Source organism: Megalops cyprinoides, chromosome 1, assembly GCF_013368585.1.
Source record: "Megalops cyprinoides isolate fMegCyp1 chromosome 1, fMegCyp1.pri, whole genome shotgun sequence".
In the NCBI taxonomy this organism is placed as follows: domain Eukaryota; kingdom Metazoa; phylum Chordata; class Actinopteri; order Elopiformes; family Megalopidae; genus Megalops; species Megalops cyprinoides.
This window is the reverse complement of record NC_050583.1, coordinates 13,164,722-13,180,819: the sequence shown is the minus strand read 5'-3', so window position 1 is coordinate 13,180,819 and position 16,098 is coordinate 13,164,722. Positions and strand designations below refer to the sequence as shown.

Genomic DNA, 16,098 nt, shown 5'->3' with positions numbered 1-16,098 from the left:
CTCTCTCTCTCTCTCTCTCTCTCTCTCTCTCTCTCTCTCTCTCGCTCGCTCTCTGCTTTGTCTTGTGTATAATTTCATGTTACCTTTTCATTCATCTACTCATAACCTCTGCATGTTTACAATGGCTTACAATGCATGATGGAAATATCAATATCAATATGAATAGAAATTATATAATAAACCTAGGCAGCTAAGCAGAAAAAGTTGATGCAAATCATGTATCGTGCTCAATACAGTGAATGTGATTTATTTGGAACTGTAGTGTCAAATTATTGCCATTGGAGAGCGCCAGATTATAATAAATGAGACAGTTACAGACGTTTCACTTCGGAACAGGGCACTATAACAAATACATTACAGTAGTTAGTTTCCGTGTTGTGTTAATTACGTTAAGGCGAAATTTCACTTAATGGAACTGACATGGAGACAAGTATGATTAAAGAGCCATAAATATGAAGCCGTCAAAAAGCTTTTTGCAAAGCGGCCGCAGCAACACGAGAAGAAACCAATAACAGCGATAATAAGAGCGACAACAACAACAACAATAATAATAATAATAATAATAATAATTATTATTATTATTATTATTATTATTATAACATCGACAATAATAATCATAATATCATGAAACCCCAAATTTTTCTCTTTTCACCCATTAAATGAACGTTTACAACGTAGGCTACACGAAAATACTGCTGATACGGAACAGCATTTGTGTAACCTTTAAATGTAGCTGCATAATTTACAGAAACTGCTGTCCACTTCTCTTCTCTGTGGCTCTGACGACACCACAAGCGCGACGGGTGGGTGTCATCGGAGAGAGGCGCTGCTAGAAGTGTGAGACCTACTTTGTTAGCTACAGCTGGAGAACTCAAAGTGCTTCGACAGCTGTTAGTGTCAGCTCCACTCGTTAACCTTGTCGGCAGCTAAGCGACGTATGTAAAGGGTTGAATAGCCTATAAAATTTGTTTGACATATTCCGCATCAATGACAGACTATTGCCATCCGGGTAAGTTCACTTTATTTTGCTATTCCAATCAGCTGTGCATTTTCTTGGCAACTGTGCTATCTCGTGCAACTTGGATTTATAAATACTTAATACAACCGAATTAAGAATATTTACATTTGAATTTTTTATTGCAAATCTGTAAAATAATGACGTTTTTTGTCTTGTGGGATATTCAAAGCTGTATGCAGGTGGCTTTTTCTAGATTCAGGTTTTTGGTAGCAAACAGAAAGGTTACAATGACAAGAAAACATCTGCAAAAAGAACAAATGAGTATATGGGCACAGAACAGCCGATTTAAACATAAATAAGTGAAAAAAGCAATGTTAAAACGCGTATACCATAGTAATTGCTTTAATATGCATACAGAGACCAAAAATAAGGGCATGTGGACAGCACCAAGGATCTTGAAGATCAACACTACTCAGTTTGTGTCATGGTATTCACGTTACCTAACAATGATCCTTAAAATCAGCGTTAACCTGTGCAATATTACTGTGCTCAAAACTCCTAACCACAATGGTTATGTGAAAGAACTGGATTGCACTATAGCAGATTTCACTCAGGTGTTAGAGTGATCACATTCTGAGAGCTAAGTGTCGGGCTGGACACGAAGGTGACATTTAAACAGCTGTGTTCTTTGGGGGAGGAAAGATGAGCACCAGTGAAGAATAAAGGCAGGTTTGGGGATATTGGTTGCCATGAATGGGTGGCCGTCTTGGTGCAGAGTATCATGAAGAGCTCTAAGTGGGAAGGAGCCATACTCTTTACTGCCCAGTGGGCCGGCTTGCAAACCAGCTAGAAGCTACTGACAGGAAACAAATATAGGTGAGACATGACCATACTTTGGGAGATTGATGACCAGTCTAGCAGTAACAACAGGAAATGTCAACCCCACAGCAGAAAGTAGGCATGCTGATCATGGCACAATAACCTAAGAAAAGACATTGATTGAACCTGAGAAATATGAAGAAACTGAGGGCAGTTAGACCTCTTTGGTTAGTCACTTTGGTCGTGTTCAAAAAGACACAGCAAGTTGGAATCAAACTGAGACTTCAGTCAATGGAAATGTGCTGTCTTTAGGGTCTTTGTATTAGTCATAAAGAATTCAATCTACCCAATGTATAGATTCTCATGAATGTATTTTATTCTCAAATCTGACTAAATAAATTTTGCAAGAATTACATTTTTAGGCCATTAGACATGTGTAGCTTTAGCTGTCTTGTGCTCACCAAAGTGACAACAGTGCAATAAAAAAAAACCATACTGAAAGGTAATGATGGAGCACATTGTACTTTGGGCCTTAAATACTCTGCACACGGACAAACCACCTTATGGCAAAATAAGTCCTGGCCTGAGGGTCTTTGCAGAGGAGGCGTCGGTATGATCACACTTCATAGAAGTGGAAACGGGCATGCAGCATCCAGAGTGCAAAGAGAGTGCAAAAGTTAAAAATAGCACGGCCTAAACAGTGTTGCTGTTTGCCTGTCATGAAGATCAGCCAATCAGGAGAAACTGAGAAGTGTAGAATTTTCTTTCAAAAAATTGTGAGCAAAGAGTAAAAGAAACAACAGTCAGGCTATTGTTGGAAAAACGTCTGTGTTAATATCAGCATGAACAATTTTATCTCTCTTTTATCATCAAAACCAATCAGCTAGTCATAGCGAGAATTCTAAAAATAACTATTCGCTGGAATGTTGAAAAAGATTTAGATCTGTCCAAAAACGCTGTCTTGTCCAAAGTGATCCTGTTCACAGATGTGACATGCTTAACCATAACCCTAATCCCAACTCCTAACTGAAACTACTTCCTAAATGCTCATTTCAACCTCAGCTCTTAGGACAAGCGTAACCTCATTCATTCCCCAGACTTATTTGGAGCTCTACATCTGGTGGAAGATCCAGATGTCAGAGTAAGGGCTGCCCCTGATTGGGTGGCTCCTAATCTAAGCAGTCAAACCCTACCTGCATTTGCACCCTTCTTAGCGAGGAGGCCATTGCAGCTGTGAACAGAATTGCTTGGACAATGTTGCCTATTTGAAAAGGTCTGCCTCTGCAGCCTGTACCTGTTGGTAAAGTTAGATATCACTGTCCACAAACTAAGGACTAAAGTAACATTCTCTCAGTGGAGAGTTAAGATTTGTGCGGCTCTTGCTAAGTCAGTGCCAGGGCTTCCGTGGATGGGTTTTCAGAGAGATCCGCACCATCACAGCGCAGCGGAATAAAAGCCAGAACTGTTTGTGGGGAGGCTGTGGCAGCTTGCCACAGAGACAGAGCGAGGGGAGTCCGGTGTGCAGAGTGGCACGAAACAGGGTACAGGACTTTCCCACCACTTGCTTTTTGTGCTACTGCCAGGCCCGACCAACCAGGTGAAACTGCCAGACACCTGAATTACTTTGATAAAGATGTCAGGCTGTACAGCCTTCACTGCTTATGCTTAAACTGCTTTGTCTCGCCCATGAGGTGACATTAGTGGCTAGGTTGTTTTGGCTAAACTAAGTCAAAGTGACAGCTTAAGCTGTTGAAATGGCAAGCATTTTGCCACTTATTACTCTCAATGGGAGATTGGCGGAAGAGCTAATTTGCCTTGTTACTGTACATGAATGTAATGTATGTGCTGACTGACACTCTGGAGGTTAACACACTAAGCTTCCGTCATGGTGGTCTACTGTGGTCTGCAACCAAGCATTCGCATTGAGCTCTAGAAAATGTGCACGAAGCTTCGGTGTTTTATTTAGGTAGCAACCTAACCTTACCATCATGCTGAATGCTTGATGAGCTGACATATGGACAGGTTTCCCTGGGTCTTGCTGAGCAACCATCAAAGACGACATGGCTCACCTGCAGAGTACCAGCTCTGTTTATGTCTATAGCTTCTTACACACACCTCATTAACCAGCAGCAATCAAACTGATGCACAGCACAACAAAGTATGAAGGAGTCAGACACAGGTCCTGGTCTGGTCATGTCTTTTTCTCACCGTATTCTCTGTGATGCAGGGCACCATTTCTCTGCTGCACATCACAACTTGACATTACACTTTCATTGCAAAAATACACAAAGAGTCTGCAACGAGCATTCAAGCAGGAAGTGAGCTATTGAAGTAGAGCAATTCAAAGTGATTTTCACATTGCCATCCTCTTCTCGGCCTGTTGAATAGGGATGTCTGGAGTAGCTATGCAGTGAAAGATTGACAGCTAAAATGCCTGATAATAGAAGCGATTACTTTTTTCTTGGCCTGGATCAATCTTTCTGTGATGAATCAGGCAGACTGCATTACTTTCTTTGACAGATGTGTTTAGTCAGTCCATGAAAGTGCTGTGCAGGGCTCAGTCCAAATATTATCATAAATAGCAGTCCTCTAATGCTCTATAATAAATCTCTTTTTAATGTATGGACACCTAGATTTGAGCAGCTGTTGATGTTTAATGAGGTATTAGACCAGAGTGCTGAAATCTTCTGCATTATGTTTTAATAGCCATTAATCACACACAAGCTGTGATACAGTATGCTGGAGTAATTTTCAGTTCACCTTATATCCAATGAACTTACTGTACTATACAGTGAAGGATTGACTGAGAAGTCCAGACTGGATGCTTGGTCAGGACTCATTGGAACTCAAGAATCATGATACAGTTGTTCAATATAGTGTGGTCTGCTCTTAGACTAGGCCACACCCTAGGTCTTTACCCCTAGCTTTTGAACAGTGCCAGAGAGTCAGAATTATGAGGTCAGTGTTTCTTCTCCATTGCTACACTAGTGTTTGTAGAATCAACTCTGTAAGAAATATCTTAAATTCTAGCCAACCAACACCACCACTGAACAGCTTAATCAGTACTTGCAAACTCGCAAGAAAACTTCTTTTCTTGCGAAACTTACAAGAAAAGTTTCTTTTCTTGCAAGTTTGCAAGTACTGATCAAGCCATTGTAGATGTAGGTTAGAAGGTGTTATTACTGCTAGCACAGTGAAGGGGTGCGATTATGGCCTTGGGTTAAATCTAAAGACATTTACATTGCGTTTATTCATTTGGCAGATTCTTTTATCCAAAGCGACTCACAAGTGAGGCAGTGTCCGACATAAGCGAAAGCCATACACAGAGTTACAATGACAGAAGTGCTGCGTGACCAGGTTTCAATAGTTGGCCAGACAAGGTACAAGCTAGCTGGTAGAAACACAAGTTACATTAACATTAATTAAAACATTAACATTATTTTAAGGAAAAGAGTTTAGGACAGAGAAATTGCTTTAGGTGGTAGTGATTCAGGTGACCAGGTGAGTGTGAAAGAGCTGTGTCTACAGATGTTTCTTAAAAATAGTGAGAGATTCCACAGAACGGATGAAGTGTGGAAGGTCATTCCACCATTGGGTAGTGATTTTGTTCCATGATGTGATGAGACCAGCAGACGTCATTCGGTAGCAGAGCGTAGTGGTCGGGAGGGAATATACGCTTGTAGTAGAGGCTTGCCTGTTGTATTATTTGTCTCACTTCAAAGTGTTTGATGCAAGTCCAAAAGACTCTAATTAAATATGTAAGACAATAATACATACACTGTTCACATCCAGTGTAACATCACAGATTCTGGGCATAATGGTGAAATTATGAGTACTCATACACTGATCACAGAGGTAATGCAGAAGTAGATGTAGGTTAAAATTCATTCCTTCATTGGGGACTTCCCCCGCTATTTTCAGCACTGGCTGTTGCATGGTTAGTTTTGCGACTTTGTATATACAGACTGTGCATGACACAGTGCACATACTTTGCCACATAAAGAAAAAATTATGCCATATTGTCACAGTTAAAAAACTGATGTACTACAACTACTTGCATACTGTATATTATATGTGTCATATAATACTATATCAATAATGATATGTGTGGAGTGTGAGTGGTTACATATGTCATTTGTAAGAGTAGTGGTGTATTTACCAGATGTCTTGTATGGGTATCGATAGAATGAGCTGTGCTTTTTTGCACCATGCTCAAAAGCCTGCTGTTTTGCAAAAAGCTCCCATGTCAATACTGCATCTATAAGGAACTTGTTCAGAACTGCGTGTATAAGCACTCAGATTTCCGGTTTCACAACTCCTTCCAAAACAATGGAAGTTTTCTTTGTGCCAGAGACTATGGATAAAACTTTGGAATGTTGCTAATATTGGCTAAATCAGTATGCAGTATCTGTCTAGTAGTGAAAACTATATATCATAATGTGTATTGACAGGTTTCAAACTGGTGTAATACAGTAAACATAATGCAGTGTATTTACTGTAGGTGTTTTCTCCTGGATCTCTCTCATGTGCCATACTGTGTATATAGAAGGCAAACAGGCCACAAAGAAATTAACCTGGGGTCCATCTGGTGAGTAAGCCTAGGGTGACATGGCCTTTATCAAGAGTGACTTGTAATGGATGAGAAAATCACAATAAATACACTTTTCCAGAAAGCAACCTACAATTTATGCAAAGCAGATTGGACTTAAGATTTATGATAACTATTTAAAAAAAATCAAAATTACAAGACATTCTTCTTATTAATATACAATATTCATTTTGCAGAGGAGAATTTTATTTAATCTATTTAAATTAATTGTATACTCACAGCATGTGACATATTTAATTGAGACAACTGTCTTGACCTCAGTGAGGCACAAATGATTGAACATTTTATTTGAAAAATACCCATAATATTTACAAGATATGAAATATTTTGTATTCAGTATGAATTCTGCATACTGTGGTCATACTTCTGATGTATACAAAAGTACAGGTTTTTCCATTAGTTTTTATATTCCAATCTGCATACCTCATATAAATTGCAATATAGGCCTTAAAGAATAAATTAGCGCTGCACATACATGTATGTTTGTGACAGTACTTTCATTTATAGAGTGCATCTCCTTCAGTTGCTGATAAATCTATCCAGATCTTTGTAAAGTGGGTCCCTAGGATTCAGTCTCAGTAACAGCAGGGAAAACTTGAGCCCTGAGTTTTCATGATCTGTTTTAATCACCTGCATGTACCCCCTCCATCCACATAGTACCAGGTAAGAGAACTTTTCAATTCACAGAGAGACCAATCAGTTGCTTTTGATTTCTGACAGTATTTCCAATCAGAGAAACACTTGCATCACATTGCTTATTGACAGTTTACGTAGCAACCGCAATGGAACCCGTCATACATCTTAAAGAATATACTTTTTTTCTTTTCTTCAATAAAATAAGACATATATCCCCCACATATGTATTCCGGCCACTTTCCAAGTAATGTCAGGGCCTCAGATAACTTTGGTTTCCGGCTATCACATATTGGAATGGTCAATATATATGCCACACACAAAACTACTGCCTACACTAGTGGACTACAATTAAAACAATGATGATAAAACAGCCTCTTCTCTGCATGAATGAAAAAAGGACAGGGTTTGTCACGAGAAGTTACATTAAATACAATAATGACACTAAAAGCATGTGGCAATGGAGGCAATTCATTGGCAATTCATCACCACAGAGGTGTGTCAGTGTATACACCCATTCAACTAATGACATACTTCTCAGCTCAAAGCACTGGGTTGTCAACGTTTTCCGATGGGATACTTTAGCTGACAAAAGTAGTAGTTACATTGTAAACTATGTTATATTGATTGAGCTCACTGTTTCAGTTTTTGCTAGTCAATGCCTCAGTTTTCTCATTTTCTCAGCTGTGCATTTTAAATGTCTTTGTCAGTTGTGACCCGCCAAAAGTAGTCAACAGTTAAATGACAGCTGTTGAAAAATAAAGTTTTCCATGTGCATTCAGTTTCATGTTGCATTATTTTTAAGGTGTGCCCATTGTTAGGTGCTCTGTCTTAAGGAGAATGGTGTAAATAGATCGAATGTTAGTAAATGTCATTATCAATCCTCAGTTTAAGTAATTTGTCACATGTTGGAATTACTTAAATAGGTGCTTATTAATTCAGTTGTAGTGACCACAGAGCCACCTCTTAGACAATCAGCACAATATATGTCAGAAGACATAGGAGGGAAAATGTGATATGATAAAACTTGGCACTTTGTGCATTGTTACAATCTGGTGATTGTAGGGCTGGCCAATGAAATTTACCTAGAATTTTTTAAAATTTATACCATTGCAGGGCTTATTATATGTGGCTGTTAAATGCAAGGTGCTGATGTAAGAGAACTCTTATTGCATTATCTGCTGGGGTGGTAGTGGGCGATGAAGCCTTTGTGAGATACTCCAACTCAGTGAGTGTTTCGCACATTCGATTAAAAATGTACCTTTCGCTCTTTGAAGTGATGCAGTCATGTGAAAAGCATATTTCGGCTAACACAGTAAACTTTCTGTTGAAGGCCACCAACAAACAACCTGGTTATTCAGGGCAGACACAATGCGAGACATAATGAGAGACAGGATGTGGGAAGCTTTTAATACCGCTGCGGAGTGGGACCAAGGCTACACACCTTGCGCATTATTCATGCCTGAATGAAACGCAGCATACAAACATGATTTGCATTGCATACGTGAAGGGAAATGCAATGCACAAATGATTAGCTTTTCTCTGTCTCTGTCAGTGTACCGCACTTGTCTGAGTGCATTGCTTTCTGGTGAGTCTGTAATCTGTCATTTAGGGTGACATTATTAGGGTGAGTTTGGGGTCATTGTATTTGATTTAGACATGAAACAACAGACGCTGTTGTTCAAGTGCATTGTACTGTACAGATAGTCTTCCTTAAAATGAGCTTTCAAAACTGTCTGTGCATAGATTGTGCGTTCATCATAAAATGCCAAATGGCGTCATTGAAATACATGATTCAGCGTCTCAGGAGGAACTCCCGCTGCACTTGGTTTCCCTGGTTTCACAAAGATAACCTTTCTTTCGCTCTGTAGTGGCTTCCCCATGTGCTACATGTGAGGATGATACATTCCCGCTGGTTGGTTTATTTATATAGTGTTGGGAATGCGCACAGGGTGTGTCCTTCAATCTATGCAATGCACACCTTTACTACTACATGGGTCCTTAATATCATGCAATCAGACTGCATTACATTACATTATTGGTATATAGCAGATGCTCTTATCCAGAGGGACATACATAGGTTACATTTTTACATCGATTTATACAGCTGGGTATTCTAGGATAAGTACCTCGCCCAAAGGTACAACTGCAGTGCTCCAACAGGGAATGGAACCAGCCACTTTATGAGCTCTGATCTTTACCACTACGTTACACTGCCCAGCTCTGACCTAGAACTAAATAATACCTCTGCCCAAGGTACAAAAGGTCCGTGAAATGCCTGTACATATTCAGAACAGGAAACCTATACCATATCATTAATTCAGTCCTTGTATTTGTAGGTCAAGTACTTCATTGTATGTCATTTCCTCGGGTTAAAAAAATCTGTATTATGGATAGCACACAGACATGATCAATATCCTCATTCAGTTGAATGAAATTTGCTGTTTTATGTTTTTTATATAGTTGTGGTTATAATGATGATGTTGATGTTGACAGTGATGGTGTTAAATATTATTTGTATTTTTTTATTATTACTACTGCTGCTCCTACAGAGTATTACATGTTTTGTGCATATCTCTGTCTTCCACAGTTTCAGCTGATTTCACCACAGCTGAGAAGCTGGAAATTGAAAGCATCAAGATGCACAAGAATGACCTTTTAGATGACATAGAGGTAGTGGACACTTACATATATGCTACATATTTTGTCATATAGAGCAGAATCACCCTTGGGGATTGAGCTTATTCCTCACCTGTACTCAGTAAACGTTAGTGAGTAGTGCAGTGCACCTTGCTCTTTCTCACGATGTGAGTCATCCACAATGTATACCACAGTAATGGATCTCAAAGAGAATAGTGATAATTTTGTGCTCAAAAGGAGCAAGCTTCAGATGACCAATGCATCTTTCACTTGGAAAAAGCAGCACCTCTTGCTCAATGCACTGGTAGTCTTGCCTTGGTTATGAGGTTGTGAGTCATCTGATCATGTCATTTCCATCCGTGGCTCCTTCCCCTCATGGCTTTTTTCAAAATTATTTTTGCAGAAGCTGAAGATGGAGATTGAGAAAGTCATGTCCGAAATTCAGGACTTTGAAATGGCCGAAGAGAAGTGAGTGGACTTTCGTAATGATAACCGCACGGCAAATAGAGGGCCTCGAATGAGTCAGATGCTTTCTGCACCCATTAAACAAGCAATATGAGAAGTTTCAAAGTGTTTCTGCTATTGCACCCCACCCCCACCCCCATGAGTCAGTTCTGCTTACATACGAGCGCTTCACGGTCATTTGGGTGAAGCATTTCCTTTAACAATTTATTGTCAATTCCTGTATTTTAAAGCACATGAGTTTTTTTCTGACTAAACAGTGTTCCATCAGTTACCTAGGTATCCTTTTGAAAGCTTGGATATATTTGTACTCATTCATGCCAAGCAACTATTAGTACCTGACAGCGGTTGATATGGTTACACATTAGATAAGCATCTCAGTGCCTGTTCATGACAACTCCCCTTCCTTCCCTTAGCAAAAATATTGCGAGGGATAAGCAATTCTTATGTGGAAAGAAGAAATTCAACATGGACCCTAAAAAGGTGAGCTGTGAATTATTTTTACTAACTATAAATGCACTTGGCCAAGTTTATGTCTGCCTTCATAAATCATTTATAAATCATAAGAAAATACCTACATAAACATGACAAAGGTATGATGTAAAAAAATAGTATTGTCATAAGGCAATACTGTATGTCTTATAATGGCCTCGTGGACGTGCTGCTGAAAAAACATTAAGAGTGAGTGAGGCATGACTGTCCACGTTCGGATGTGAAAAGGGCAACAACAACAGCACAACACCTTTGTGATTAGCAAACGGTTAAGAAAACAGAGATGCATGACGCATGATATCACCCAGATGTAGGCTGTGCTCTGCATGTCCGCTGACCTCAAGGGAGGCAGAGGCCAAACCACATCCCGTATCAGAGAAGAACAACAGAAGGGGCGGTAGCGACCCTCTCCCTGCCTGGAACTGTCAAACGGGCCTGTGGTTCTCAGCCCTCTCTGTTTAGCGTTGTGCGAGAACAAACGGTTATCGTGCACTGTACAAACGTGTCGTTTCGGTGTATTTTTTATGAATTAGGGTTCGTTATTATATATTACTCACTACCAATGGAATTGTGATTTTCAAGGCATGGTTGCTTTGTGTATGGCCTGTATAAAATTGAAAGACTACATTTCAAAGGAAGTGCAAGAAACTGGGCCTTGATACCGACAGAGCATGGAATACCGTGCGACACTGAGAGGCTTTATAGAAAGCACTGAGCTTATATCAGCTTGTGTTGCTGTGGTTTTGAGAAAAGGAATAGCCTTGTTGCATTAAATATATGGTTGTGCAATGCACTATTGGGTCACCATCTCATAAATTCAAGCCACTGCATGTGATTTCAGGTGAACTGTCTCATGCTGTTTTGCATGATGGATGCACACATTTTTAAATTCAGAATGGAATTTCATTGAGTAGCTTTTTCATGGGTGGTTTAAGACTTTGTGTATGCCCAGAGACATAATGATCCATTGTCATCATGTAATTATCAAAATAATTAGTAATTGAGGTGAATTAGCAGGTTAGTCGATACTTGTTCAGCTGATGAAGTAGTGGAGTAGCTCTTTCAATAGATTCTTGCTCACCCTGTAAGTATACCTCTTGTGCGTGTTTGCCTGGCCTTTGGAAACAACAAGAGTGTATCTGGGCAGCACTGCTTCTCAGAAGTGTCTGCTAAAATGAATACTATGCTTTATCAATCAGTACTCCTTACACCACTTCCTCTTCCTCTTTCCCGTCAATGATGCTCTGTGCCGCTTTCCAGGGGATTCAGTACCTGGTTGACAATAATCTCCTGGAGTGGAAGGCACCGGCAGTGGCCGAGTTCCTGTATAAAGAGGAAGGACTGAACAAAACGGCCATTGGAGACTTCTTAGGAGAAAGGTAATGCCATAATGATGATGATGATGATGATGATGATGATGATAATGATAATGGTAATGATGACATTCCTGATTTTGTGGCAGTACACAACTGAGAATCCCAAGTTTAGGTTTTGAAACTGTATTCATGTGTAAGTTGTGGTCTGTTGATTCGTTTGGATTGTTCAGAGGTTCCCCCTGCAGCCCGTTTCACTGTTGATGTTGTTTTGTGTTGTTGTCTCTGGGTTTCTCCTTGTGTACAGGGAAGACATGCACATTGAGATTCTGAAAGCATTTGTGGAGCTGCATGAATTTTCAGACCTTAACCTGGTGCAGGCACTCCGGTGGGTTCACTCAAAACCCTCATTATAACGACAGGCTTATGCATTTGTACGTGCATGCAAAAATTATGTTCTCATTAATATTCTTTGTTACAGTACCAGTAACTACTATTAATGACAATGCCATCACTGGCATTACTAGTGTTGTGTGTAATAGTATTGATGTTATTTTTAAATATACATTGCTCATCTCTCTGTCTGCGTGACTGACTTGCCTGCATATCTGTCTGTCCATCTCAGGCAGTTCCTATGGAGCTTCCGCCTCCCAGGAGAGGCGCAGAAGATTGATCGCATGATGGAAGCTTTCGCCACCCGCTACTGCGACTGCAATGCTGACATGTTTCAGTCCACAGGTGAACCTTCTCAGCTGCCTTCAACCCCCTCAAATACAATACTTGTCAACCAATATGATGCTAATAAGCAAATAATGAGCTAATTTAGTATAAGCTGCCTCTAAGTAGCAGGACCATGGGGTTAGTATTCAACACATTTACTTCATATTGCAGTGTTGATTGTCATAATAAAAGGATGCAACACGGATGTCCTGAACTTCAGAAGCTGAGTTGTTTATTCAGATGAGCCCTCCGCAGCAGTAACAACAGCAGTTAGAGTGCCATAAGTTAGACACGAGGTGATAGGCAGGCTCTATCATGCCTTAACACTGCCAGTCCTCATGAAGACACCGTCACCTTTATGGTCTCTGTCCTGTGGTCATGACAGACACCTGCTACATCCTGTCCTTCGCCATCATCATGCTGAACACCAGCCTCCACAACCCCAACGTGAAGGAAAAGACGACGCTGGAGCGGTTCATCAGCATGAACAGAGGCATCAACAATGGGGGTGACCTGCCAAGCGACCTGCTGACAGTATGTGGTTGCTGGGGGGTGGGGGGCACTAGATGGAGTAGCAGTATTAGTAGACTGTGCTTACTAGCACAGAGGAAAAATCTGACACCTTCACCAGATGTGAAGGTATTGAAATAACGATTATTTTAGTTACTGGTTTCCGATGCATTAACAGGTCAACGGTTGGGTTATTCCAAGTCACACAGCAGTTTAGACTCTGTGCAACTGGCCTCTTCACATACATTACCACTTTTAGACCTATAGAGTGCAGTACTCTCATAGGCAAGTGCTCAGTGATGTTGGTTTCATCCTGTTCAATGTAAATGTAAATGTAAATGTTCAAACAAGAATATTAAATGACCTGTGGTGCAGTCTAGGGCTTCGACAGAATATGCATAAACTGTATAATTCAACATAAAATGAATAAATTCCCCGAGTTCAGCACCAGCATGTTCATCAGTGATGAGTTGAGGGGCAGGCCTTGCCATCCAGAGCCTGAAAGAACATATTTTCCAATGTTCCCATGTCCCCTCAGAAACTCTTTGAGAGTATCCGCAGCGAGCCATTCAAAATCCCAGAGGACGATGGGAATGACCTCACTCACACTTTCTTCAACCCTGACCGGGAAGGCTGGTTACTCAAGCTGGGTAAGAGGCTGAGACACAGTGACACAGTGATCTGTTCTTGCGTCTATGACACAAGCTTGAGTCAGCGGTTTGCTCAGCTTCTACTGATCAGAATAAAGCTGTATAACACCAGACCCACATGGGGAAAATCTACACATAAAACCTGGTAGCTATAAGCAATTCCATGCTCAATTTTGCTTCTTTCAACAAAAGCAGAAAAAGTAACAGATGTACTATCTCTAATGCCCTAGGAAGTACATTCTTTGTAGGTCATACCTCTGGATATTGTACAATGAAAACTGATAGAGTTAATAACCCCAGGGCTTCGAGTGTGCAGACACTCAAGAAGCAGTAAAGGTCATGGTATATTTAGTCTTACATCCTATCTAGACTGTGGAGACATATTACTGTATATAACAGGCCCACTTTCATTTACAAATGGGTCCATTATCACAGTTTTTATGCAGCACGTAAATGTTATCAACTTGCATTTAGTAAATGTGACAGTCTGAACCCCCAGGCAATAACAGATCTCTGATGCCTCATCTGGGTTTAAAAGGAGGTAGGGTGAAGACATGGAAGAGGAGGTGGTTCATTCTGACGGACAACTGCCTGTACTACTTCGAATACACCACTGTAAGTGTCTCTCTCCCTTCATCACACAAATAGGACTGAGACAGAGATGTGCCAACAAGCAGAGAACACCTCTGACCCTAGCAACAGAGGTAGTGCACACAGGTGTTGACCGACCACTAGTTTCACCCACACTAAGTGAAAGAGGAACTGAGCTATGCCCATGGAGCAGGAAGGCATATGTAGTCAATGCAGCAATGAAGAGAAGGTTAGCTTGAGGCAGGGGTAGGAGCCACACATGGATGGAACATTGATAGGAAGGTATGAGTAATACACACAGGTGTGAGGAGAGGAGTGATTGAGTAGGAGTGAGTGTAGGAGCTGTAGAGTCATGTGGCGAAGCCACCAGATTGAATATACCATCACATACAGAAATGAAACTGAAGACTGCCCCCCCCCATTCATACAATGTGTTTCTCCCCCCAGGACAAAGAACCACGGGGCATTATTCCTCTGGAGAACCTCTGTGTGAGAGAGGTGGTGTGTCCACGCAAGCCGGTACGTGTGTTGCTTTCAGAGTCTAGCAGACACTCTCTATCTCACTATACGGTTGTTATCATTAGAACAGGGCTAAACAGCGCTCTACATGTTAAACACAGTCCTGTGTGTCCAGGTATTGTGTGTGTGGGGGATGTTCTGCTAATTGCATATGAACATTGTGCATGTGTGCTTGTAAATGTGTGTGTGTTGGTGGTAGTCAAGGGGTGGGGCGTGTTTTTCGTCACCTGCGTCCCCCTCCCCTAACTGCCCTGACCTTTAAGGAGCACAAACGTATGTTCCACAGTGTGCCTCCTCCACTTCTCTAACTGCGGCTATTCACATGGTTACAGTACTGTCTGGAGCTGTACAACCCCAACAGCAAGGGTCAGAGGATCAAGGCCTGTAAGACAGAGACCGACGGCCGGGTGGTGGAGGGGAAGCACCAGTCCTACATGATCTCTGCTTCCACTGCTGAAGAGCGGGACAACTGGATCCAGTCCATCAGGTCAGAACCAGCCAGGTCCCAAGACCATGGGCTGTCTCAGAGCAAGGGTAGAAACCCACATGCAAAGTCTCTCAGCAAACACTGCTTTTTAGGACAGGGCATTCACTCTGGTGAATTGATTGAAGAGCATCGCTGCACTGGTTCAATGTTCCTGAATAAAACATTTAGGCCTGTATTCGGTCAACATTCTTCTCAACTCTGACAAGCAAAAGTGTAAGTGTTTTATCAGGGCCAACACAATTTTTTCTATTCATTTTGGTGATCGGTCAACTTGAGAAACTTCAGAATGCATATTTCATTGTGAGTTAAGCACAATTGTTGGTTGAATCCCATACTTAGGGCTTGACTCTCCTTTCCAGATTTTCCTTGGTTTAAAAAAAAAAAACAGGGCATATTAATGATAAATAATGTTTGTATTTTAACTGCACAGAGCCAGCATCACTAAAGACCCTTTCTACGACCTGGTGTCGGTTCGCAAGAAGAAAGTCATCAACAATGTGTCTGAAGACTGAGGACATTTTCACCTGCTGTACCGCACCGGTGTGCATGTGGCTGGGTGCTTGGGGGGGGGGGGGGGGGTGCTTATCCTTCTGTTGGCAAGTGAGACACCTGCCAGACAGTCCAATAAACTCTGGGGTCAAACACCTCAATACACATAAAAACAGACTGTGCCTTGGCACAGAGAAAGAAAGTGA

At 41.1% G+C, this 16,098-nt stretch overlaps 1 protein-coding gene across 1 annotated transcript; it reads left to right on the top strand.

Annotated features, from left to right (window-relative positions):
* The first annotated feature begins 895 nt into the window (after positions 1 to 895).
* On the top strand, positions 896 to 15,915 carry cyth4b (cytohesin 4b). The gene is made up of 13 exons (XM_036521847.1): positions 896 to 1,009; positions 9,610 to 9,692; positions 10,063 to 10,127; positions 10,538 to 10,604; positions 11,874 to 11,992; positions 12,234 to 12,314; positions 12,552 to 12,664; positions 13,032 to 13,180; positions 13,695 to 13,806; positions 14,345 to 14,421; positions 14,845 to 14,916; positions 15,249 to 15,403; positions 15,834 to 15,915. Exons 1-13 carry the CDS (start codon positions 988 to 990, stop codon positions 15,913 to 15,915), a joined length of 1,197 nt encoding a protein of 398 aa, XP_036377740.1. The 5' UTR covers positions 896 to 987.
* The last annotated feature ends 183 nt before the right edge of the window (positions 15,916 to 16,098 follow it).

What these genes read in the sequence shown, in the direction of transcription:
- cyth4b (XM_036521847.1), top strand. Translation starts at nt 988, where the DNA reads ATGACAGACTATTGCCATCCGG. An exon ending in TGCCAAGCGACCTGCTGACA is followed by an intron (nt 13,181 to 13,694) that starts GTATGTGGTTGC and finishes ATGTCCCCTCAG; the next exon opens with AAACTCTTTGAGAGTATCCG. An exon ending in TGGTGTGTCCACGCAAGCCG is followed by an intron (nt 14,917 to 15,248) that starts GTACGTGTGTTG and finishes ACATGGTTACAG; the next exon opens with TACTGTCTGGAGCTGTACAA.